The sequence below is a fragment of the Strix uralensis genome, chromosome 3 (genome assembly GCF_047716275.1).
Source record: "Strix uralensis isolate ZFMK-TIS-50842 chromosome 3, bStrUra1, whole genome shotgun sequence".
NCBI classification, from domain to species: Eukaryota; Metazoa; Chordata; class Aves; order Strigiformes; family Strigidae; genus Strix; species Strix uralensis.
This window is the reverse complement of record NC_133974.1, coordinates 35039211-35064385: the sequence shown is the minus strand read 5'-3', so window position 1 is coordinate 35064385 and position 25175 is coordinate 35039211. Positions and strand designations below refer to the sequence as shown.

Here is a 25175-nt window from a genome sequence, read left to right as displayed (position 1 = left end):
CAATTGGTTTTCCTCTGTAATTTTGGCTGCATGAATGACTTCCAGGTAAGTTTGACTCACAGAAAACACTTAGGCTAAGTTACAGAACCAGAACAGAAGTCCTGGTTTGCTTCATATGTTCACATAGATGTCTTACTATATGGCCAGCACACAGCCACAGTCATTCTATTAATATTTGCAAACTCGGTATATCTACCTTGTGTGGAATGATATAGTTGAATATGCTGCCAGGAATCTTTTACATTCTTTCATTTTCCAGTACGCAGAATTTTCCAGGCAGTTATTTACACAGCAGTATGATGGCATGGGCATCTAGCAAAGCCGAGGGTTTCAGCAAATGACTGGCAGGGTCGTCAGAATGATTCAGCATTCAGCCCTGGCAAGGGCACAGACGACCAGAGGTATGCTCCTATGTAAAAGCCTGTAAAACTTCAAGACCTCTACCCTGTTGTTAGCTTTGACTGAGGTTGAAAACCACAGATTCCAAGAGGAAAAGCTCTATTACATATGCTATGACACTTATTCATATATATTGGTGCACATTTAAGGCCTCACTCCAGGAATAACGCACTGTGCACGCACACAGAATAAAAAGGCCCCATGCTGCAGATACTGCAACTTATTCTTAGGATGCTGCTCGAGCGGCTGGGCATTTTAGTCGTTACAGAGAAACCCAGCACCTGCACTGCAACCCTTCTCCAGTTCGGACACGGCTGTGGCACTTCACCTGCACCCAGAAGCCGCTCGCCTTCGCTCACACACCGCCATGTGTGCTCGCCGTAGCACGGCCACCTGCCGCCGTGCCAAGGAGCCCTCAACGTGTGACACTGCTCTGCCCCGGCGCTCCTTGGCGGCACGAAAACCGAAGCGCTTATACCAGAGCAACGCTCGAACCACATTCACCGCCGCCACCGCCCCGCGGCTGCCACAGAAGCGGCCCGGACAATCAGGCGTGATTCGCCTGATGAGATGCGTCCTAAATAGGAGGAACTTGTCCCAAAACACTCGAGACAGCCACATCCGCAGTCCCGCCGGCCGCCAGCCCGCCCCGCCCCGCGGGCGGGAGAGAGGGAGCGGCCGCCTGCGCGCTGCAGGCGGGCGAGCTGTCGCGGCCCCTGCCCTCACCAAAGATGGCCGCCGGGGGCAGGGCAGGAGAGGCGTCGCTCTGCGGTTGAGGCCGTTTCCGCCCGCCAGCGCCCGTCACATGACCGCCGGGGGCGGCAGCTGTCACTTCCCGGCGCCGGCGGGGGGGCTGCGGCGCGGCGGGCCGCGCTCCCGTCCGCTCGGCGGTGGCGGCTGGCGGTCTGGCCCTGGGCGCGCTGCGCGGTCCGGGTGGCAGCGAGATGGCGACCGAGGCGGGAGAGGACCGCACCCCGCTGCTGAAGGAGTCCCAGCCCGGCACGGGTGAGAGGACCGGGAGGCGGCACCGGAGTCAGCTGCCCCGGCGGTCGTGCCCCGCCGGGCTCCCGCCTCGCTGCGGACCTGCCGGCCCGGGGCCGCCGAGCCCGGTGGCGCCGTGGAGGGCAGGGTCGGGCCGCGGCCGCGCCCCGTGTGTCGCGGCGTCGCGTTGCCATGGAACCTCGGGCCCGCGCCGAGAGCGCCTCGGGTCCGCGGCCTCGGGGCTTCGGCGCCCGCCCCGCGCCGTTAGTGCCTTTGTGAGGGGGGGCGCGACGGCCTCAGCGAGCGTCAGGGTAAACACGGCCCGGCGTCCTGGCCGGGGTCGCGGCTTTGCCCTCAGCACGGATGGCGGGGAGCGGGCGGGCAGCCCCGGGACTTCGTTAATTCGCCTGTAAGCACCTGCCCTCGGCCTGCTGTCTTGTCTGTGGGATAAGTGGGTAATTCCAGTTTAAATGCCGGTCTAACTATTACCGAGTGCTGGGGTCCACCGAGGTTATTGCAGAATTTAATTTTAAGACAGAATTTGAGTAAGACTGCTTGCTTGTTATGGAAGTATGGAGAGGAAGGAAGGTGGAAGAAGGCACGAAGATAATGATAGGATCATTATGGGGTCAGGGCTTAACAACAGAGCTAATGTTTTAGGGGTTTGTCTGTGCCATTTCATTTCCCAAGAATGTATAAACTTTAAGGAGTAAAGTAAGATTTTCAGTTTCTTCAGTATGCCATGCAAAAATACTCTAAGCTACTTGAGAAACATATAACTGCGGCAAGAGGGGCTGCTAGCAACGTGACTTAAAAGTGCTAGAAAGAGAGAAATTTGAGTTCAACTCGGTTATTAAAGCAATACATTCTTAAGTTTGCACAATGCATCATGCTCCGGTTGAGGTGGTTCACCTCACCCACAAGGAAGAATACAGCAGAAGAGCAACTTCCTTTAACTGCCACTCAACTTGCAGCACAGACCTATTTTTTTAACTGCAGTTTGAGAATCTTGTTCAATTACAGCTACAGTATTATAAAACATGCCCCTGAAATCAGAACTGAGTATAGATGTAGGACCCAAGACCACCAATCAAGGTAAGACCTTGAACATCATGGTTAGCTGCCTTAAACTTTAGGGGGGTGAATGTCTGTGTCCCTTTGATTATAGCAATCTCCTGAAGAGGTGGGTGACTGAAACGCATCTGGAATCTTCTCGAATTTTCTGCTCTGTTAACCTGATCTAATATTCTCAGGTACTGCAGATGCACTTAGTGGAAAGATAGGGAAGCAATAACTTAGCAGCCATTTGTTTTACAGTTGCAGATCTACATGTTAGATTTTTATGATAAACTATCTGCAGTTTTAAAAAATCTGACATTGGTGTTCTTAAGTTCTTGCACATCTGTTTTGTGGAGCTTGCTCTGCAGACAAGGTTTATACCAGTAAGAGGCTTCCAGAGGAAGCACAGTGGATGTTCCAGTTAATCTGCATTTCCAAGGAAGGGTTACTTCATCAGTGTGATATTCAGCCTTCTGTTATTGTTTGTCCTTAGCAAATACAGGCAGTAGAAAGTTTAAATAGCTTTACATGTAATTATATTCGTTGTTATAAATTATATGACTATGCATTTTCTACCTAAGTCAAATTGCTTTTTTAAACAACAATAAAGGACAAGGAAGCTGCTTGACTAGTTTTTGTGCAGTAATCACTTCCTGCTCTTGGTACCTGTTGTTTTTAAAGTAAGCAATAAAATCTTGGCTGCTCTCCTTCATGTCATTTGAAAATCAGATGTGCCTTTTTCAAATGCTCCTGAGGCAAGACTTGCAATTACCACAACTCTGGAAGGCATTTTGCCTATTTGTACAGTAGCTTCACTTATTACTCATTTACTAAATGAACATAGCAAATGCAGTCTCTCTGTGTCATTTTAACAACTTGTGCAGCCATAATGAACTTCACATAAAGTTGGTCAGTATTAGAGACTTCAAAAATGGGGAAGTTCTACTACTTTCATGAAAAATACAGTCTTGCAGAATGGCTCTTTTGGTGCCCCCACTGAAAAAGACAAAATCGCATAGGCTTATTCCCTGTTTCAAGGAAGTTACTGGGAGGGATCTTTAGATAGCTTGTCCACAGAGCATCCTTTTTGCTTCTTACTGCAGATCAGAGAATCCAGTAAAGAGACATACTGCAGCAGCAGATGAAGCTCCACTCAGTTCTGTTGTTCATAGATATATTTGTTCTATTCATCATTTGAATTCTGAATGGTCAGAGAAAAACGAAATCACTGTAGACTGATGTATTATCTGCAGGTGCTGATCCCCAACCCTCTTGGAGTTTCAGACATCCAGGTTATAAAGTTTTCTGTTAGCACCATAGTTTCCTCACAAGGGAGGAAACTCCACCCTCTAACTATTTGTAAATTCATCAGATTCTTCAAGTAGTTTCTCAACAATTTGACATTTCTACTCAGTAGGTTCAGGCATTCCCAGTTCATAAAGGGTATCTTCAGAGCTGTAAACTGTATTTTGTATAGATACAAAATTTATTGCCCCTTGTGATGTGCTGGCCAAGTTACAGCTCAACTCTGATCTGAATCCCCTGGTATCGATGAACAATCTCTGCCAAGTGCTGCTGTGTTACAGTGCAAAGTCTGATATCAGGGTTTAAACAAGCTGACAGAGTCGACTTAGTGCCACAACACAGATTTTATGCTGAATCTTAAGACTCCTTTGTCAACTTCATTGTTGTATGGTGACTGTAGAAGAGGGGCATACTGGGAAACTGTTGCTGTTTTACAGTGCCACTGCATTGTTTGCCATTCCCCTTTCTGCTAGTTTTCTCTGTTTGGCAGCTGTCAGCAAATGCCTATTCCTTTATAAGCAAACTTATAGAAGGAAAACTTGTCCTAGAAAACAGCCTGCAATCTCAATGACTGTTCTTTAACACTACTTTAAGAGTCTCTGTTTTTCTTGAACTGTTTTTACACATATGACAGGCTTCCTGCTAATCTTGGCTTTTTTTAGTGTGAAGTTCTACTTTGAATAAATATTACTGTATTTTGATGAGGACTTCTGAAAACATGTTTCTAACTCCATTTCTGCAGACCATGCACCACACTTCCTCTGCAGTCCCTACACTTGTGCAGGTAGCTACCAAGTGTCTAAACCAGAATTACATTTGTTTTGCACAACGGTAGAAAAGCGGGTGCTTTTTTTTCTGCCTTTATTGAATACACCCCTTAAGACTAGAACAATTAGCTCATTTTCTTGCATATTTTTTCTTACCCATAAATTTCTGAGATTATTAAAAACTGCTTAACAGTTGTTCTTATTGTGTTAGGTTCTGTTAAAACAAAAATTTTTCATTTACTCTCGTTTCAGTCCCTGCATGCTGCTCAGCTCGCTACAATCTAGCACTACTGGCCTTTTTTGGGTTCTTTCTCCTGTACGCATTACGAGTGAACCTAAGCGTTGCTCTTGTGGATATGGTAGAACCTAACACAAGCATAGCAAAGAATACAACTTCTAATGTGTGTCCAGAGCATTCCTCCACCATAAATGTTCCTCGCAACACAACGGTGAGGTCTCAAACGTATTGTCCTGTAATGTGGCATGTAAAAGTGTTTTTAATAAAAGTCTGTGATTGATGACTCATGCTTAGGTGGCAAGAGAACAGGCTACTTTTTACCGGATGGCCTTTGAGTGTTTCCTTTAAAGCTATTCTGAAACATAATAGCCTTAAATGGCTAGCTAATTTCGAAGTGCTGTGCTCAGGGTCAGTTTCTTTATGTACATCCTTTCTGTGCTATTCCTTACAAATTGGCTAATCTGACCTTGTAGATCTACTATGACTCACTGTTTTATATGCCAGTGATCAACTGTTACTGTTATATCTGCGTCAGAGCTCACATCACTGTCCATATTTGCCTGTTTTTCATACAGTCTAAATGGCATGAAATTTCATGACAAATTAACATGTAGTATTTTTCTCTTCACTTCTTTGATCTCTTTCCCAGATCGTGATTCTTGTCTTCATATCCTTTATCTCTGACTTCCTTTCCAGTAATCCTTAAAATCACATTTCTTAACTGAACTGTTGGATATGAAAAAATGCTTTAAAAAAACCCAAACCCACCAATTTTGCGAATTTGGACTTGCACAGATCTCATCTTATAATTGAAGTTTATTACTGAGCACTCTTGCTGTCTTCCTGCCTTCATTTTGTTTGCTTGTTTAGAGGTCATTTATTATTTATCATGAGCAAATTATATCTGAGAACTTTATGAGAATAAGATTCTGCCTCATCACTTCTGTGAAATGTATGCTGCTCATTTAGATGCTCATAAATTGGGCTTTTGGAAGTGATCCCAAACTTCAAAATCACTTTACTGGACAACAGTTCATGTTGTCTTGCTGACTTCCTTTATAGCTTCAGGTTTTGTATCTTGACCATCTTTGCTTTTATTACTTTGTCTGCGAAAATAATCTTCCCTCTGTTGTGTTTATCCCATCCTTCCACCTACCCTTGTGAGTCCTGTCCTTGCCTGCTCTCTTTCTTTGTGTTAAATTTAAGCATCTGCATCTCCTTGTTTGCTTTTCTGTCCATACGTTTTCTGCAGGAAAAGCCATTTTCTAGTGCATAACAGAATGTCCATACTTTGATACGGAAGTGGGATTCACACTCATGGAGATTCTGTAGTCTGTACCTGTGTTACCTAACCCAAGTTGCTTAGAACTCAAGGATAACTGCCCAAACATGGTACATTTCACATTGTGGTGATTTGCATACTTGAGCTAGATATGTCTGGACAGACTGTAAACTACCTGAATTAGCTTTCAACACAACTTTGATTGCAGTATAGACGTGAGCAGAGGAGGGAGACCCTAGGGAGGAGGCCATGAAACATTTGTAGTTTAGGTGTAAAGGACTAAATGATGGATCAAAGTTATATAAAATATGGTCAGAGAAGCTGCTGTTTTGAACTTACTGCATTTTGGGTTTTTCTTCTCCTCTTTTTAGGGGGAAAAGTATTCTTGGGATGCTGATACTCAGGGATGGATCCTTGGTTCTTTTTTCTATGGCTATATCATTACTCAGATTCCAGGAGGATATCTTGCAAGCAAAACTGGAGGGAAGCTGTTGCTAGGGTTTGGCATCTTTGGTACCTCTGTATTCACCTTGCTTACTCCCTTAGCTGCAAATTTGGGAGTTGGCTACCTCATAGCTGTCAGAGCCTTGGAAGGATTGGGAGAGGTAATCCTTTTTCTTTATGTAACTTGAAAATGTATCGGAATAATGTATTAATAAATTGTAGTAATTAGACCCTGTGGGTGTCAGTATGCTGGAGTAGTATATGGATTGTTTCATTTTGAGTAGCTTCGTTTTAATTTCTTTGAATAATTAAAAAGTTTGCCCTATATTTTAGCCTAAGCTTTCCAAATAAGAAACGGGTTTTATTTGTAAGGACACTTGAGACAAGACTAGATTTATCCCTTGTCATTTGTCAGAAACCAGGAATTCAGAACAGTATTGTTTGTATTCTTGCAACTTTTCCAGTATATACAGAATCAAAAGCAGGAGAAATTAATTCTGCCTCCTTACTCATGCCTTGCGCACTTTTTAAAAGTGATTCCTTAGTAAACAAGAAACTAACAGATTGTACTACTGCTTTTTAATGAAAAATGCTTTGAAACATGCAAAGTTGAAGCAAGTTCTAAAATTGTCGCATTTCAACAGAATGAAATGTTGTTTTCTAGGGTGTTACCTTCCCAGCTATGCATTCAATGTGGTCTTCTTGGGCTCCTCCACTGGAACGCAGCAAGCTCCTTAGTATTTCATATGCAGGTGAGAAATTCCCACAATGGTAATGGGATTATACATTTTTACTGCAGTAACAGGGAAGATTGACTTAAATCAAAGGGATTTATATTATAAATTTTAATCAGCATTTAATCTGGAAAGCATAACATTGAATTAAATCTTGCTTTGCATTCATTATCTTCATTTATTCATGGCTTTTATAACCCTGAGGAAAGGTATTGATCTGCAACTAAGTATAAACTTCAATCTAACTTTACTGTAAAGTGGTGCGAAGAGTTACTGTGAAGCTGATGAATAGAAGATACTGTAAACAAAGGAGATTTAGTATTGGGAACAAAAAAGCTGGGTCAGAATCAAAGGACAGAGGTGTTTGGTTGTTTTTTTGTTTTCTGTTGTTTGTTTTCTTTTAAAGTGGTTTTGTAGGAGCTCAAGGAAGAAAATGTCCAAGGTCCCAGGTATTGGAGCAAGAGTCGGAGTCCAGTACTCCCAGACCAGATTCTCTTAGATATTCTATGCATGGAAGGTGTAATGTTTGATATCAAATTTACTTGTTTGAAAATATTTAATGTTACACAGGATTCCTGATTTAGCAGAGTGATGCAAAATGTACTGAAAGCACAGTACAAATATAATAGCAGTTGCAATACATATTTGCATTACTAGTCTCTAATATGCTCACCGTCATGATGCTGGGAATCCCCAGTCGCCCAAAGGGAATACATGGGTTGAAGGCAGCTCAAGTCTGTTGTTCTCTTAGGAATTCTGCTTTTAGTTGTTTAGTTTTTATACTTTATGTTGGGCTGAGTTACATATTCACTCCCTTCACGCTGGTCTGGCTAACACAGGGAGACAGTCACATTTTTAATGAACTCGGGGAGAAATGTTTACACCATAAGATGACCCACTGAACTGACATAGCTGTTTGTTTAAAACAAAAGCCACCCTCTGGTCCCCTTTATGCTGAGATAAAGTCAGCTTTCTGTGCAACAGCTGTGGTCAGTCACACCCTCCCTTATTCCCTGAGCTTCATGGACACATTGCTCTTGCACATCTCCACTGAGCCTTTGTCTGTTTTAGGGGTTTATTGGTCAGTCACTGCTCAATGCAGTATTTGTGGGGCAGGTGAAAAATGTAGCTTTCTAAATTTACTAGTCAAAATTGATATTTTCTCCTTGAGGATGACAAATTTTGCATTCACTTAATGAAGTAATCATTTGATTTACTCTTGTTAGTCTGTTACAGCTTTCTTATTTGACCTGAGCTTCATCAAGAAGACAGGGCTATACCATGTAAACTGTGGCTACAGTTTCTCAAGTAGCTAAGACAGTCTGGTGGCTCACTTGTGCCAACAAGAATGAAGCCTTAATCCTTTCTTCCTCACATTTCCTCATTTCCTCACTTCCCTCCTAGACAAGTGTCTCATTCCTTCCTTTGCGCTATTTCAGGCACTCACCAGACCCTTCCATGAGCCACTTCAACCCATCTAATGCAGCAGAAAGCTTTTTCTCTTTTTTTTTTTTTTTTTTTTTTTGGTCTGTTTTCTATTTCTTAATAGAAATTCTTGTTTTAAAAGAAGTTTTCGTGTGAGAGCCAGCACAGAAGCTAAGCAGAGAGCACAGAGTTGGGGTTGACATCTACCGCATTTAACAATTGGTAGCTTTTAAACTGTCGTTTTGTATCTTGTGACACTATATGCTAATGTGCTAGTGAGAAGAGGCTGTGGTCTTGAACGGTCAGTTGTTAGCAGTCATGAATGCACAGGGTGTCTTGTGTACTCTTAGCAGAGCGTTTCCCCCATGTTTTCATGGTTGGCAGTCATGTGATCTGTGGCTTATTTAATCATGATCATATTGATTTTCTAAGAGAACACATGATTGAGGTTATATGTGGCTGTTATTTTGGTTTATATTTTGCAAGATGTATGTGTTTTTGTTGTTTGTGCTCGAAGCTTTCTGCCTCGAATAAAAATTATTGTTTCCATGAAGATGGAATCTAGGCAGCCAGTGTATCAACATAATCTAATGTTTTCTGGGTTAGCATTAGGTTTGGAGAAGTGAACATATAAATAACATTAAGAGACAAGGTATGCTCTTTATCACCAGTGAAGTTCCTAAGTATATAAATAATATTGGTTGGGTTTCTGGTTTAGATTTGGAGTGTGGGGGGAATCCGTCATCCTTTACAAAATATATATTCAGGAATAGTTCTTTCCTGCTTTTGGCTTGTATCTGAACTGGTATCTGCCTATCTTTCCCTTCTTCCTTGCCCAATCCTACAACCTGTCAAATTCAGGGACCACAAGATTTGAACCTGCTGGTTATACGGATGCCTTCTGGCTCTTGTTTCTAGCATTCATTCCTGTTACTGTGGAGCTAGTAGGAGTTATAAGAAATGCAAACTAATTATATTAAGTCAGAATATTATCCCCCCACCCCCAAGTCCTTAATTATACTGTGATCAGTTCTCTCTTGTTTTGCAGCAATGCCAGCTGACTAATCTGTATTGTTTTGGATGTACTAGAGCCATCACTTTATTGGAGATAAATGTGCCAAGAATGCCTGTCTTTTATTGCTTTTTGCTTGTAATTTTGGATGTTTAGGACTTTGTGGGTCTCTCTACTTGGGGCTGCATCTTATTGTGCCTGTGTTTCTTTAAGGTGAAGTGGCAGCCCTCTAGTGGTGGTGACAAATCTTTTCTGCATGATTTATTACAGAAAAATAAAATAACTGTGAAATATCACTTAGTTTAAGAAGTCTATAGGAGATGTAATTATTGTTTTTTCACTTTGCTTTGCTTTCTTACGGTAGGTGCACAGCTGGGAACTGTTGTCTCTCTGCCACTATCTGGTTTAATTTGCTACTATATGAACTGGGTTTATGTGTTTTACATATTTGGTAAGTAGTTTTTTTAATTATTAGAAGTACAACCCATATTATTTTTGAAAAGCATGGTGTATTATAAAACTTATTTTAAGTTTTAAAAACGTGTTTGACATGTAGGGTTTCTATTTTATTCCTCCTGGGATATTAGAGATATTTAAAGCTAAATAGAGTTTTGTGTGTGGCTATGTAAGTCTTGCTTCCAATGAGCAAAGCTGTCTCTGTGTTGGACAAAAGCTAGTACAAGTCAAATGCTCTTAACTCTCCCAGTGCTTGGAGACAACAGGCTGAAATTTCTTATTTGAAGTGTGAAATTGAGTTAATAACTTTAATCCCAGGAACAAGCTTCTACTCTGAATGAAAGAACATGTGAACAGTTACTGCTGCTTTAAATGGAAACTGTGTGGAAAATCTCTCTAGCAGTTACAGGAACTCCGAAGGAATGCCCAAAATGCCAGGCATAGCCTGTTTACTGTGAGTTATGTTCTAGCAGAAGCTCAGACAGAGAACATACTTTCTAACAGCATATCGTAGATCTAACTGATGCTTTTTATGGGTCTATTTACATGTCTGAGCCGTTTCATATTCTGCATGGGGAAGGGAGAGTCAGAATAAAAGACATGGGTTACACTTTCCTCAACAAAACCACCTTCAATTTTTGGATAAAGGAAAAGGGTTCAAAACAAAGAATTGGACATAATGAAATAAGTTGCAATGTTATAGTTATATAAAAGTAGAGTTCATTTGGTCTGACTATTGAAAAGTTACCTTTGTCAAATGATAGTTCTGGGGTTTGGCTTAGAAAAGAAAAGGAGTATTGGTACATCCATTAAGCTGTATATAGTGATATTCTGTGTATGTGCACAAAGTATTCTTTGTGATTAAACTTAATGTGAACTTTTACTTCCTCTGGGTGAGCCATATCCCTTGTGGCTGTTCCATGTGACTGATAAAAATACAATATGTATGCGTATGCAACTTTCTTGCTGTGTGAGGCACTTCCATGTGGAAGGACAAAAGAAAAAAACCCCACAAAACCAACCCCACTTTCCTGCTTAGTCTTCTTTATTGTTTAATAACTCTAAATGTGTATTGTTAAGCCACTTTGGGGAACTACTGTTTGTAAGTAGATAGAAAAATAATGTTTATTAATATTATATTAGAGTATTTGGAAGAAATCTAACTAAGTCATCTGAGAGTGTTATTCACTCAATATAATTGCTTATGGTTTTATTTTTATCTCTTCACCCATCTTTTCCCAACAATAGGTGCACTGGGCGTATTATGGTTCTTCTTCTGGATGTGGTTAGTTAGTGATACACCAGAAACTCACAGAAGCATTTCACATCCTGAAAGAGAATATATACTCTCTTCTCTGAAAGATCAGGTACAGCACTTTGGTATAGTCATACTTACTTAAGTAAGAACATAAACCACAAATATTGTCATTAGTGTCATGCTCTGCTGATGTCTAGAAACACACCCTTAGTCTGAGATAGGGACAGAATTTGACAAACAAAAAATTAAAAATACAGTGCAGTTGTATAACTGAGAATCAATCAGTAATCAAATAAAGCATTTATAATAATGCCTTTTGTCACAGATGTTGCAGTGCTTTTTAAATAAAAAGCTCATGTCTAGGACTTCTCATTAAACTAGATCCAGACTTGTATAACGTCTTTAAACTTTGCAATACAACATTTTACAACTTTTTTCAATGTGTCTCCTAGAGTAAGAAAGAGATTATTGTTTGCAAAAAAACCCATTTTGATAATGCTAATGAGACAGTTCGTAAAGTGTGCATAAGAGTTTGTTCATGTGACTGGGGATATGTATTACAACCTGTGAAGCTGGCAGAGAGACCAAAGTTAATATCTAGGATTGAGCTAAGATTCAGCTAAATAAACATGAGGGGTGACTTTAAATATTTAATCATTTATAGTAAAAGCAGGAGGCAACAAATCTCAGCAAAGGCAGGCATAGTTTTGAAATTCTGATTACAAAATGTGATAGTAATTGGTTTACTTTGCAACAGTAAACAGCAGAGCGGTAATATACATTAGTATACTTTCAGTGAGAACTGAACACAATAATTCATTCATTGCTGATGACTTGGATCTATCAACTGAGACTCCTTTTGTGCTCTTAGGAATGAATGATCATCATAGATTTGGGTAGGATCAAACACTGGAATTAGTAAATGTTCCTATTGATGTCCTGATCACTCTTTCTCTTCCCTTTGTCTCCTGCTTGCTAGCTTTCTACACAGAAATCTGTTCCCTGGAGACCTATACTGGAGTCCCTTCCACTCTGGGCTATCGTTGTGGCACAATTCTCTTATAATTGGACTTTCTATACACTTCTTACACTCTTGCCCACATACATGAAGGAGATCCTGCGGTTTGATGCACAGGAGGTGAGATAAATAAAAATATAGTCACTTTCTTCTGAATTAAAGAAATGAAATAACAGATCTTCCCTGTTGTTTAGAATAGAAGGACCTGTTTAAGGACCTTGGAATGTAAATGTATAGCTGGGAAATGGTAAAACAAATCCCCACAGTTAAGTGGATGCTTCGAAAACATTGCCTGCTTTGTAATATCCACTTTTTTTCAGGACTTATTTGACATTTAGCTTAATGCTAGCTTTTGAGCTCAGTTTTCTGTTTGAAGATAAGTATTTTAAGGGGGGGAGGGGAACCTTCAGTCTGATTGGATCCACTTCCAAATTGTCACTTTCCTTTCCATAGTGAGCAGCAGAGGTAAAATACCTTTTTTTTTTCTAAATAGGATGAAATAAACCCATAGGCTTAAGGTCCAGATATAGTGCTTTTCAAGGAAATTTTTAAAAATTAAATTATTTATCAGTGAAAAATTACAGGGGCAGGGGGTGTGGAAAATTCTTATTTATAGCAATTACTTGACTGTACTAGTCTTTCTTTAATGAGAAATTTTCGATGATAGCATAGTTTACCTGGAGAAGCTGGTACAACTCAAGTGAAAAGGCACTCAGAAATTCTAACATAGTCTTTTCCTGGTTTAACACCTGAGACTGGTTTAGAGCAAACTGAACACGCTTGCCATTCAAGAAAGAGGTGATGTGAGCAATCTTGGGAGGAAAAGATGGGGAATCTCATTAGAAGAGAACGTTGTGGTAGGGCAAGCTGCAAAATGGCTGGAAAAAAATAGCTGAAGCTGCCGGGTGGTTTCCTTATTATGCCTCTTGAGGGAATACCTGTGTAAACTTCTGTGAAAGTCAATTGCTATCACAGCCCTCGATTGCATGTGTTTTGTAAAACACCGTTGCATTAAATGCTAACAAGTTCTGCTGTGAAGTGGTTTCCTGTGTCTCTGGATTAATTTTCTTCTTTTTGGAGTGACTTAGAGTACTGACTGTTGTGAATGTTTAAAAAAAAATAAAATGGAAAAAGCTTGCATAATAGTGTTGTACTAACTTTGTTGCCACACATTTAGATGGAAATTGCATTACTGTTTAAAATATTATACAGTTGCTACTGTATAGTCCACCAGTTTCCATCCTATGATAAAGGAAATGGTTAAAAATAATGCCCTGTCTTTGAACAGTGCTTCAGAAGAAGTTGGTTTTGTTATTACTGAGACTATCTTCCATTTTTCAAAATTTTATTTACTGCTTTTGAACGCAGAGCATTGAAGCCCAAAGGCATCATGTCTGAGTGCTGATAAAGTGGATTTCAGGTGGAGATGTGTTTCTAGTCTCATTTCAGATTAAATTTCCTAGGGAAGCTTTTGTTTCTTCTTTGACAAATATACATTTTACAATAGTGTATAAATATTAGAGTATTTCTATCCAATAGCTATCCAAATACCTCTTTTTAATCACAGATTAGGTCAAATTATAGCTCTGTTATCAGTAAGTATCCATAATTGTATGGAAAGACTGTAAACTTCTGCAGCTTGGTAGTACCTTTTATTTCCCCTCATTGGAAAATCATGCAGAATCAGGCAGAAGTCTCTAAACAGCTCTTGTTTAAAGTAATGGGGATTAACAGGTGACTTCAGTATAAGTAATGTTAGATCCTGAATAATAGCTTTGCTTTGGGATCATAGGATGTCCAGCCTGGATCTGATAAAAATTCTAGCTCTGTATCTCATCTCTGATTATAGCCAGCGTCAGATGTTTCAGCAGGTAGATATGGTATAGTGTAATGTTGAAGAATTATGGTAGTACAAACCCCTGAGATTCCATATAGCTTTCATAATTCTGAATAATATTTATAGCTTCCACTTACTTTAGTAACTCACTTGATAGCCTGTCCTACTTGACATTGGTGTTTCTGGAAACTTGCATGGTCAGGTTAATGTCCACAAGATACCTTCATGTATAGTTTTGTTTTTCCTGAACCTAGTTGCTGATTTAAAACCTCTGAGTTTTTGGTCTGGCTGCATTGGTATTTACGGATTAAGTCATGCAATGGAAAGTTTACGCATTGATAACTTTAAAATGTTTTGCTTTTTCTGTCCCTAGGTTTCTCTCGTATGGTAATACCAACAATAGTTATGTGGATGGATGGTTGTGACACCTCTGGTTCAGTCTCTGTTAATGCTCCAGCGCAAGTGACTTTTCAGCATATTGAATTGTCATTTCAGTGTTTTAACTGTCTTTTTTTTTTTTTATGTCCTTAACAGAATGGGTTTTTATCTGCCCTACCTTATTTTGGCTGCTGGTTATGTATAATTCTGTCTGGGCAAATTGCTGATTATTTACGGGAAAAACAGAACTTGTCCACTGTTTGTGTTCGCAGATGTTTTACCTTAATAGGTAAGTGCAAGTATCATCTCTGGAACATATCATAATATCAGTCTGGGAAAAATGAAGGATTTGGGAGAGTAGTGTGACATTCTGCTGTGAGATTAGGCAGGATTGTGCATGGCTTGAGAGGAGCAGCTTTATTTGTCAAGAGTAAATCCTATCTTTTTCCATAAAAAAGTAGGCCTATCGGATAAGGGAGCAATAAGAGATTGCCAGAAACTGTGTTTAGGTCAAGATACATCAGTCTTACAAGCAAACATTAAATAAATGGTCAGGTAGAGTCACCATTAAAGTGGTGATAATTGCTTGACCTTGTGAATGGCTTTCTTGAACTGAGACGGGATGTTGTTCTGCATGAGCCTATTCCCAGCCCTGTGTTGTTCAGCATTTTGTTTATTTAAGACTTAAGTAATCAAATAGGAATACACTTGAAAAATTTACAGTTGCTACCAGGGTAGCAAGACCAAATAGAATCTAAAATGATGTTGACTAATTGGGAGGAGAGATGATCTGAAATCAGCAAGAGATCATCAAGATCAGGTTTTTAACTAAAAGGCTATATTTAGGAAGGAGAAGTTGATTAAAAGAGAGGGCAGGGGAAAGAAAGAAAGAAAAAAAAGAGATTAGCACAGGATCCACCCAAGTGGCAGCCTGCTTGATCTGTGCACATCCTTGCTGCCTTCTCCATTCTGCTGATTCAATTGCTTCCTTTAAAGGAGTTCTTACAATAAACCCTCAAGCATTTTTTTTATGTTAAACCTACACCATTTTGGTGATCCAGTTTATTGCAGGGCCTCACACCAAAGTATGTACAACTGAGGGGGAAATATGCTGTTGTGTTAGGAAAAACAGGACTGTTAGGTTGGCTTCATCAACAAAAGCACATACTTGAGGCTGTTTACAGAGATCGTAATGGGGTCATGTGAATGGGCTCTGGTACGGGGAAATGGGTACCAAAGTTGACCGCAGATAGGAAGCAGCATGCAGTAGCTCATGATGGCTGCTGTTTCCAGTACCTAATGGAGCATCTCTAAAACTAGCCTGGGTTCTCTAAATTGTACAGCAAACTTCAGCATAGATATACCAGGCATTCACATCTTGTAAATGTGAAATAAAACTCATTCTAGAAGGTTCCTGTGGAAGAAATAAGCGCATATATATATATGTACATATTTGTATGAACCCTTCCAGCTCTACTTTGTTATGATCTGCAGAAGTCAGTGTTTGTACCTGAAGCCTGGAGCATTAAATGGGGATAATTTCTTTGCAGTGCACTGTTCACCTACCAGTGTCAGTGTGGCTTCTATTATTTTTATAACAATAAATAAAATTAATTCGTGAAGTCACTTTCAGTATCTGATTTTTGTTAATTTTTTATCTAGTTGAAATTGGTTCTTTGCAGCTAGAGTGGGATTTTTCTTGATCTGTCTACCATTTCCTGAGGCAGCAACAGGTTTGCAACCCATCTGCTCTTCCTTACAGGCCCGCTGTAGTGCATGTAGTGCAGTGCTGGATTCTGCACACTAGGTGGTGATGGAAGTTGTATAGAAAATATACACAGCTTAGAGCCTCTTAATGTCTCTCTTGTTAAAAGTCCATTGATTCTAAGATTTCTGTCTTAAAGGAATGATTGGACCTGCGGTGTTCTTAGTAGCAGCTGGATTCATAGGCTGCAACTATGCACTGGCTGTTGCATTCGTGACCATATCGACAACACTAGGAGGATTTTGTACATCTGGCTACAGCATCAACCATCTGGACATAGCACCTTCGTAAGTATTGCTGAAGCTATTGTTGGTGTGCGTGATTTGTCGCCTATCTGTAAGTGACAAATCAGATAGGTACAATTGCTCTTAAATGACTAACTTTTAAGAATGGAAAGTTAGAGTTCAGGCTGTAATTTCTCCAATGTGTTACAAATTCAGAATCTGACAGATCCATCAGTTTCCCAAAGAGCATGGATGTATGTGTATTCTTTTGAAAGTCCACATAAGCATTCTTTGCACTGGTAAAAGTCAAGTACTTTGCTTTGTCATTCATTTACCTGTTTGCAGTAGGACTTAGATATGAGCAGAGTCAAATGACTTTATGACCAAAGAAAAGAGTGTTTCTGTACTAATGTGCAAAATGAAAAGGGTTTAAATGTAAGTGAGGAGGGGGAAAAAAAACATTTTATAGAAATGTTACCTAGAAAAAAATTCTTAAGATCTGAACAACTTAAAGGGGAGACTTTGGGTCCAAATTGAAGATGGTATCTAGGCTTTGGCAATTAGAAGGATGGTGGTCATGTACACAATGATGGATATGAAACAGTGGGAGCCCAATTAATCTTGGCAGGAGAGATTAGGTAGCAAGCAAGAGGGAAGGTGTCAGTAGCCACCTATAAACAGCTTATACTATGAATTGAATATGAAAGTAAGAAGAATAGCTTCTGTGGTGCACTTTGTTTTAAATCAAGTAGAATTATGAATTTAGAAGATGTAGATAAAGCCATGCATCTGGGGTATTATGGGGCCATTATGCAACGTCTGTTTCAAGCTTAGCTTTGCAAAACTACAAGTTAGTTTCCTAAAAATATAAAATGTTAGCTAGGAGTTGAGTTAGTTATTTTATGTCTTTGTGTTTAAAAATACAAAACACAAGCATTGAAGTCAAAAGACATTGCTACTGTAAGTAACTTAATGGCAGAACTTGGATATCTGTGCAGTTTTGATTTGCCTCCTTTTCTCTGTGCGTCACAAATTAGTCTTTGTGTCATTGTTGTAATATTCCTCTGCACAGGACCTTTTCTTCACTCAGTGTACAGGATGGATCCTGCTCTAGAAATGACTGAGTGTTGTCTAGGGAGAAAGACTGGCATTCATTCCGAAACCCTCTACCTCGTAGCTGTAGTAGTGGGAGAGCACATAATGACTGAGACAGGGCATTGCAGGAGAAAAGAAGGGTCATGTTTAAGGTAGCCAAACATTGCTCTTGGGAATTCAGTCCCTTCAGTGTTCTGTCACAGAGTTTGCACGTGATAAGTCAGGTGGATCAGACTCTAGGGTGGTCATCTGTGAGGACCATGTTCATACCCTCTGGCTTTAGGAATCTGGACTCTTAAGAGTTGTTTAGTTATGAAGAGTGATGGGAACTTCTTGAGGCTGGTTCAGACTCCCATAATACGTAAAGGGAGTCTGCAGCAGCTGGAGTCCAAACTTAAACATCTCAGCTGAGAAGCTTATGTCAGATCCAGTGAGATTAATTGAGGTCTAGCTGATTTATTGCTTGTTTTTGTATGCCTCTTCAAACTATTAAGGTCTTCTTTGCAAAAATGGTATTACTCAGAGTGTGAACAGAAGTCAGTGGAGCTGTGCTTTGAATATATGAACAATGCTGTTAAATCATCTTAAAATGAGATCCTGAGTGTCTCAAATCAAGCATCCAGTAGGCACGTACATTTTTGGCCTATGTTTTCACTTCCTATCTATAGGATGGGTTTCACATTGTCATCTCCATCTCTCAAGAGTGTTGTGAAAATAAATGAGTATCATGAAGAGTTCTACTGGAAAGTGTTTGGGGTGATTAAAGTTCTACTTGCAGCAGCTGAATGGAGAAAGGCTTGGGTCCATGCATTGAGAAAGTGAAGTGAAACAAAATATTAAATGGTGCTCATTAAGTGAGTACAATTCATCCTGACCACTGAGTGCAACAGAGCTGTCACAGGAAAAGGGAAATTGCACAACTGCAGTGTGTGCCTCTGAGGCGTGTGCACAAGGAACTTCTGTATGCAGGTGATGGCAGAGGTTTCCAGAACTAGGATGTTGTGTGTGTTTTCTAATTTGAGGGGTACTTCACTCTGCATTTCTAATGTGTTTATTTCAAGAGTGAATTTGTATATTACAGTATACAGAGTATTTTAGGTGTTGAAAAAAGCCAAAAAAAAAAAAAGAAAAAAATCACATGGCATGATGCTGATACATGTCAGCAGGTATAATTAGATTCACCACATGAATGCTGCTGATCCCTCTGACCAAATCCCACTCTATTCTTCCTACCCTCAACAAAGTCCAGCTTCTACTCCTTTTGCATTTAAACCATACAAGTTCCTCTAGCCCTTCTTTCCTCTCAGATAGGCTGAAGGGAGCATACTGATAGTGAGTGCAGGAGAGGCAGGTGTCTTACTGATAGTTCAAGTACTTTGGCCTGGCATTGCCTCTATGCAGACGAATGGCTGCATATGCGGGAAAACTTTCCTGGATGGGAACATGGTCAGGGTGGATGGTGTTTTACTGAAATCAGTGATTCTCTATTCAGCACATGCATGCTTTAATTCAGGGTAAATCTGTCCAAATGGAGAGAGAGAAGGAAAAGGGCATGTCCTTGTAACAAAGGTTGTAGAAAAAATATTTCTTCAACTACAGAATCACAAAACCATCTAAGACAAGAGGAAAAAGAAGCCTGTTTTTTCCTGCCTGCTTAACTTTCTGCGACTGTCTGAACTTTGTTGGATGAAATGGCAGAGGCAGACATTCACAGTTTCAAGGAAATGCTTGACATAATTGTAGAAATCTGAAAACGGGGTCTGCATAAATCTGTGAAGGAAACTTCTGTTAAGATTTTACCCAGAGCTCTCTTTTTTTTTTTTTTTTAATTTACTGAAAGATATTAGAATAACCAGAAGAGATTCAAAGAAGTTTCAAAATGCACTTAAATGCCCATTTTAATTGGTTAAAAGTATGCTGATCAGAATAGCAAAGAACCCCTTGTTGCTACTAAAACTTGCATTATACCAAAGAAATAATTATTATATTCACAGGAAAAAGTGAATGAAAATACTGATACTGAAGGAAAACCAATACTTGTTATTTGGTTTTGGTTTCTAACATGTATTTATTATGCCATCAGTGTATTGAATTGGGGGTGGGGACAAGAGGGAGACAAGATTTTTCTTGTGGGGAAAATGTATTCCATTCTAGCTCTTTAAATCTGCATCAATATGTTGCCATGATTACAATTTTTAGTATTGGTGTTACCCTGAGCCCTCGCAATATTGCTGTAGCTGTGTTACCCACTAAATACTTGACATACGCTTTTTTGCTCTTGATTTTACTAGTTAACTGCTCTGCAGGTCAATTTTTATTTTGTTATCCCCACTATGTCATAAGAACCTGACCAACAGCTTACTATTAGTCTTTCTCTGCAGACGTGTCACTTTTTGCTTTCCCATTTCATATGGGAGTCTCTGCTGTGCTGAGGGAGTGGCATAGCAGTTATCTGCATCAAACAGCAAGCGTTATCAAGAATGCAACCTGTGTCAGAAACACTGGGCATAACCAGAGGCATTTAGCCATAAATTGATTACCAAAGATCTTTGATGACCAGGGAAACTATTAAACTATGTTTAGTTTTGAAAGTGTGTGTTAGCAGTATTGTAGTGCTTAAACATGTTGAAGACAAAATGCATTTGGTGCTACTTAAAGGTTTTAAACAGAGTTTTGCTATATGTGCTGATCTGCCTAAGGGAAACTTTTACACTTTCACATTCAGCTTCATAAAGGCCTATTAATTCTTAAACACTTCCCGAGATAAGAAGACTACATGCTACATTTATAAGAAATAAGGATTATTTTGATTAAGGCAGTCGAAAATACATTGCCACACTTTAAACTGTTGACTTCCAAGAAAAAAATCAACTAGTAGGCTAGATAATTGATTCTCTTTCTCAGGAAAAAACAATTTTCTCTAGTATCATTGGACTGGATAGGCATATCACAACCTTTTGTAACAATGCTGTATGGCTGAATTCTCCTGTTTTCGTAAATAAAATGTCAAAGCTATGTATCTCACTTTAGAGATGAAATTATATTTCTATTATGTTAAAATCAGTGACGGCATAATTTCACACTGCTAAACAGCCTAAAATGATCACTGGAAGTTAACTCCTTTCTCCTGCTGTAAACTGCAACTATTAGTATTTTGTATGATTCTTCAGCCAGCAAATCCACCTTGGAAATCTGAACCGCAGGGATCTGTGCTCTGGTGGTTGGAAGGTTGAGCTCTGCTGTAGAATGTCTAGCTCTTCTTTCTCTTTGGTCTCTCTCACAAGTCTGCGCTTGTGGTACAGTTTCAAACATGATCTTTCGGTATTGCAACACTCCTGTGAGAAAGATATTTAATTGCCTAGAGATGAGGTGCTGAGACTCATATGTTAAGCAAGTTACCAGCTTTTCCCAGCAAGTTTTTACCGCTGCTGGTGCATATGCATGCACGTGTGTGATAGAGCAGCACGTTCGTGAAACAGGAAGCCCAGAATGGAGCTGCAGGAACAGCAACCAGCAGAACTGGTTAAGTCAGACCCATTTCCCATTGGCCTTGACCCACAAAAAGCTGAAGGGAAGGACTGCCGCAGCACTCTGAACTCATGTCTTTGGAACGCTCAGTAGTGTGGGGATATCCATCTGCGCTGGTGACACTGCCTTCTTGGCAAAGGCTTTTTAGCAATGATACCTGAACCAACTCTTACTGCTGCCAAACAGCACCCTGTCATAGACCTTGTCTTTCCACTTCAAGGCATGCAATGTTTCTTTTCTAACTTCTCCAATGGATCCATTCCAGACAGTTTGGTTGTGGCTTAGCAAAGGGGATGTGAGTTTGGATTATGGATCCTGAGCAAAGCCATGAGTAATTTAAGTTAAATTCCATAACTAGCTTCTGGAAAGTAGAGACGTGTACAATCATTTAGGTTGGAAAGGACCTTTACGATTGAGTCCAACTGTTAACCTAACACTGCCAAGTCTACCATTAAACCATGTCCCTAAAAACGTATGTACCAAGTTGTCAGTGAGTTGTTACTAGAATAAAAGCAACCCATTCCCACTGGAATATTTGTATTTTAATTTGTCTGTATGATCAAGATGAGGCCTATGTGATCAGGTAAGGCAAAATCATTTCCGTGACTGGTAAGCAGTACAAGTTAATAAGCAGCATTAACAATTTCTCTTGCAGGTATGCTGGAATTCTCCTTGGGATCACAAATTCTTTTGGTACTATCCCAGGAATGGTGGGGCCAGTTATTGCCAAGAACCTCACTCATAATGTAAGTCTGCTTACTATTTCTTCAGTTGTTATAATTTTATTTCCATTGAATAGAAATTCTGTCTTAAGTCTGCAGTCATTAAATGAAATCTGGGTTATCCATGTAAGTTGTACTGTTCTGTTGCTGTGAGTGACTTAATTCCTAGCCTTTATTCTTCTGATTTTGATCAGGAAGACAAAGATAAAATCAAAGACCTGTGTAGGACTTTAAAATTTTAATGATTCACCCTTATATTCTCTAGGTATAAAATGAATATGTTTTTATCACAGTAAAACTCTCTACAAATACCAACTAGATGAGACAGTTGTGGTATTATTGTAGCAAATTAAAACAAGTTCTTTCTTGGTTTTGTGGGTTTTTTTTAAATCGGTCTCTCACATGAGGTGTTGAGTTGTAAGGTCAGCATTTGTCAGATGAGTGAGAAACTAGACTCAAATGGGTGGTTTTTGTAATGCAACCCTTTGTATGTACATTACAGGATTAGGGTATTCTAATCTGTGTTAGTTTCACAAGACACCTAACTTGGACAGTGTTAGATTTGACTTCCAAGACGGTTTAGTCAAAGGGTGATTTGGAGTAGAAAAAGGGAGTGAGGAGTTGTTTGATATTTTTTTTTTTTAAATCAACTACATCAATTACTCTAAAATCTTTTAAGAAAGGAAGATGGGAGGAATAAGTTTATTGATGCAGTTGAATTTTTGGAGTGGGTGATTTCCTTAAAAATAATATGAAAATATTCATTAACACATGAATCCAAACAAATTAGTTCTTCCAGACATCTTAACAAGTGGGATTTTTTTTAGTTTGGTTTGGGTTTTTTTTTCCCATGCTAATGCACTGTTCTGGTATTATTCTGTTTTTTAGTAAGATCATTTACAGGTTTGTTACAGTAGTCATCTGGAAAAAACAGAACAAAACAAACAAACAACCCTTAAGACATCTACAGATACTACTTTATTTAAAAAGAAAAGAAGATAAGGAAAAAACCTCAAAACCCAAACAAACCACTGTTCTTTGCTACCCATGTCTTAAGGCTTTTCTTAAATACCAGAGTTTAGAGGATTCCTCTTGAAATCTGAGTAAAGATGTCTACCTTCTTTGGGCTAAAAAGCTTATGATTCTTGAATATCCACATAGTAGTCATTAAGAATAGCTTACTGCATAGTGTAGAGCACTTCAGTGCTTGAATCACCTGTCTTAAAAGCAAGGTAGTGTTTTCCCTTACAGTAGCATTCCCTGTGAGTTTGTGTAGCCTTCATGCAAATGTGAATTTTGATATGAAGGTTCTGCATCTCAGATGATAAACTGATCCAGATAGTCTAATGCAATTCTGATAGGACTATCTGCGTATGCTGTATTATTAAACTGAAGTTGACTATACTGATGATTTGATCTTTTATGTTTATATTAGTATGAAATCATGCTGAATAGCATTTATGTTTAAATAGGCAAGGCATGTAGCATCGGTTTTAAAGTTACTTTTTCTTGTGTGGAGCTGCAAATTGACTGCATTTTTTTTTTTTCCCCTTTTGACAGAATACTGTGGAAGAATGGCAGACTGTTTTCTATATTGCTGCTTCTATTAATCTATTTGGAGCAATTTTCTTTGCATTATTTGCAAGTGGAGAAGTTCAGGACTGGGCAGTCAGTGGATATCACTTGCATAGAAACTGAAGGAGATGTTGAAATACCAAAACTGTGCTGAATCCCAATGTGCTAGAATTATGTGACCAAAGTGCCTTCCCTACTGAGGCCTAGGAGTCTTCAGAGCTTTTCAGTTAAACTATTTTATCTCTATATCTTTTGTACTGAAAATCATTTGACAGCATATGTGTGCTATTCCCTAACAAGAAACTACTTGGAGTATATTTAATAGTTTCATGCTAGGACTTGATATCAAATATACGATCAGACACACCATTTTAAATCGGTGTGCTAGGCTCCAATTCTTTCCAGTTTTTAATTAATATTTTCTGAATTAATGTGTAGGCAGATGTTTGATACTGAAATGAGAGGAAAAAGCAAAGTGATTAGGTAGCGCTGTATGGAGGAATGGCATGCAAGAATTGTACCCAAAAAAGTGTTTTGATTTCCATGATGAGATTGATAGGTTTTATTCTGTTTAAAAGTCTAGAAGAGCTCTAGTTTTCTACAGTCTTTTATAACGCTTTTACTTTGTCAGTGTTTTAATTGGTGTTTAAGAAATGCACACATGATTTTATTCTATTCTACGCACAAGTTTTCAATATATAAACATTCCCTGTTTCATGAATTCACAACTGATACAGAGCAATGAGGAAGTAAAATGTACCATTGTGACTGACAGAATAAGCCATGTGTTACTGTTCTCTGTGGTGCAGGCTTTTTAAATAGGCCTTATTTTTATTCCTCTGTGCAAAGAAGCAGCAGTGCAACTCTGTGGTTTCAGTCTAGGCAGCACGCAAGAGTGAACTAGAAATAAAGTATCTGCATGCTTACCTTAAAATAACTTCCAGTTTGGCAGTTCATTTTTTGTCTTTAAATCAATGCAGTAGGTTTCTTTCCTCTTGCATGTAGATATATTTGTCAGCTTGTCAGTGTAAATGCAATAAAATAAGGCCAGTGTAGGGAATAATGAAGAAAATCAGTTCTCTAACAGTCTTGTTTGTTAGTCAGGTAAAAGTAGAGTAAAAAAGAACTAGTGCAATAACCTGATGCTGTTAGTCTCCTATCAACATAGAATTTGACACTCAAGAGCATCCTTTGCACAACATGCAATTAAATGCCACACAGTAGGATTAAATGAAGTCTATGAAAACAGTGGCCTTGTTAAGAACAAATGGCTGAATAATCTTGTAGTCACAAAGCAAAGGAAAATTCCTGTGCCAAAGATTCCTGGTTTGGAGGTAAAAAAAAAATCCCTGGGCTCTGGGTTTTTCATTTCCACCAATCCAAAAGAAAAGCCCAGTACTAAAGCTGCTCCAGTGGAGCCTACCTTCCATCATTTCTAGGAAATGGCATCTGCCTCTTCTTTTTAGCTTTAAGAGCCATTTTGGTTTGACTTTCCTTGAAGTGTCATGTTCTCTGATGGTGGAACTGTGTTTCAATCCATGTTTGTGTCTGCAGCATTTCCACAATAAACAATGTGAAGTTAAGATTAAATTAATACTTGTTCAGTGGGAGTATGTTAAAGCTATATTGTCTGCAGTGTTTCCACAATAAATGGAATTAATATTTTGATGTAC

The 25175-nt window shown here is 39.3% G+C and overlaps 1 protein-coding gene across 5 annotated transcripts; it reads left to right on the top strand.

Moving 5' to 3' along the window:
* The first annotated feature begins 1250 nt into the window (after positions 1 to 1250).
* SLC17A5 (solute carrier family 17 member 5) lies at positions 1251 to 25174 on the top strand. 5 transcript variants are annotated; one of them, XM_074861882.1, is made up of 12 exons: positions 1251 to 1404; positions 4487 to 4528; positions 4764 to 4960; positions 6403 to 6636; positions 7140 to 7227; positions 10011 to 10097; positions 11351 to 11469; positions 12340 to 12498; positions 14750 to 14882; positions 16498 to 16645; positions 21861 to 21951; positions 23488 to 25174. In XM_074861882.1, exons 1-12 carry the CDS (start codon positions 1344 to 1346, stop codon positions 23623 to 23625), a joined length of 1497 nt encoding a protein of 498 aa, XP_074717983.1. In that variant the 5' UTR covers positions 1251 to 1343; the 3' UTR covers positions 23626 to 25174. The 5 variants fall into 5 exon arrangements, with proteins under 5 accessions (XP_074717983.1, XP_074717984.1, XP_074717985.1 ...); XM_074861883.1 differs by lacking the exon at positions 4487 to 4528; XM_074861884.1 differs by lacking the exons at positions 1251 to 1404; positions 4487 to 4528 and adding an exon at positions 1423 to 2475.
* The last annotated feature ends 1 nt before the right edge of the window (position 25175 follows it).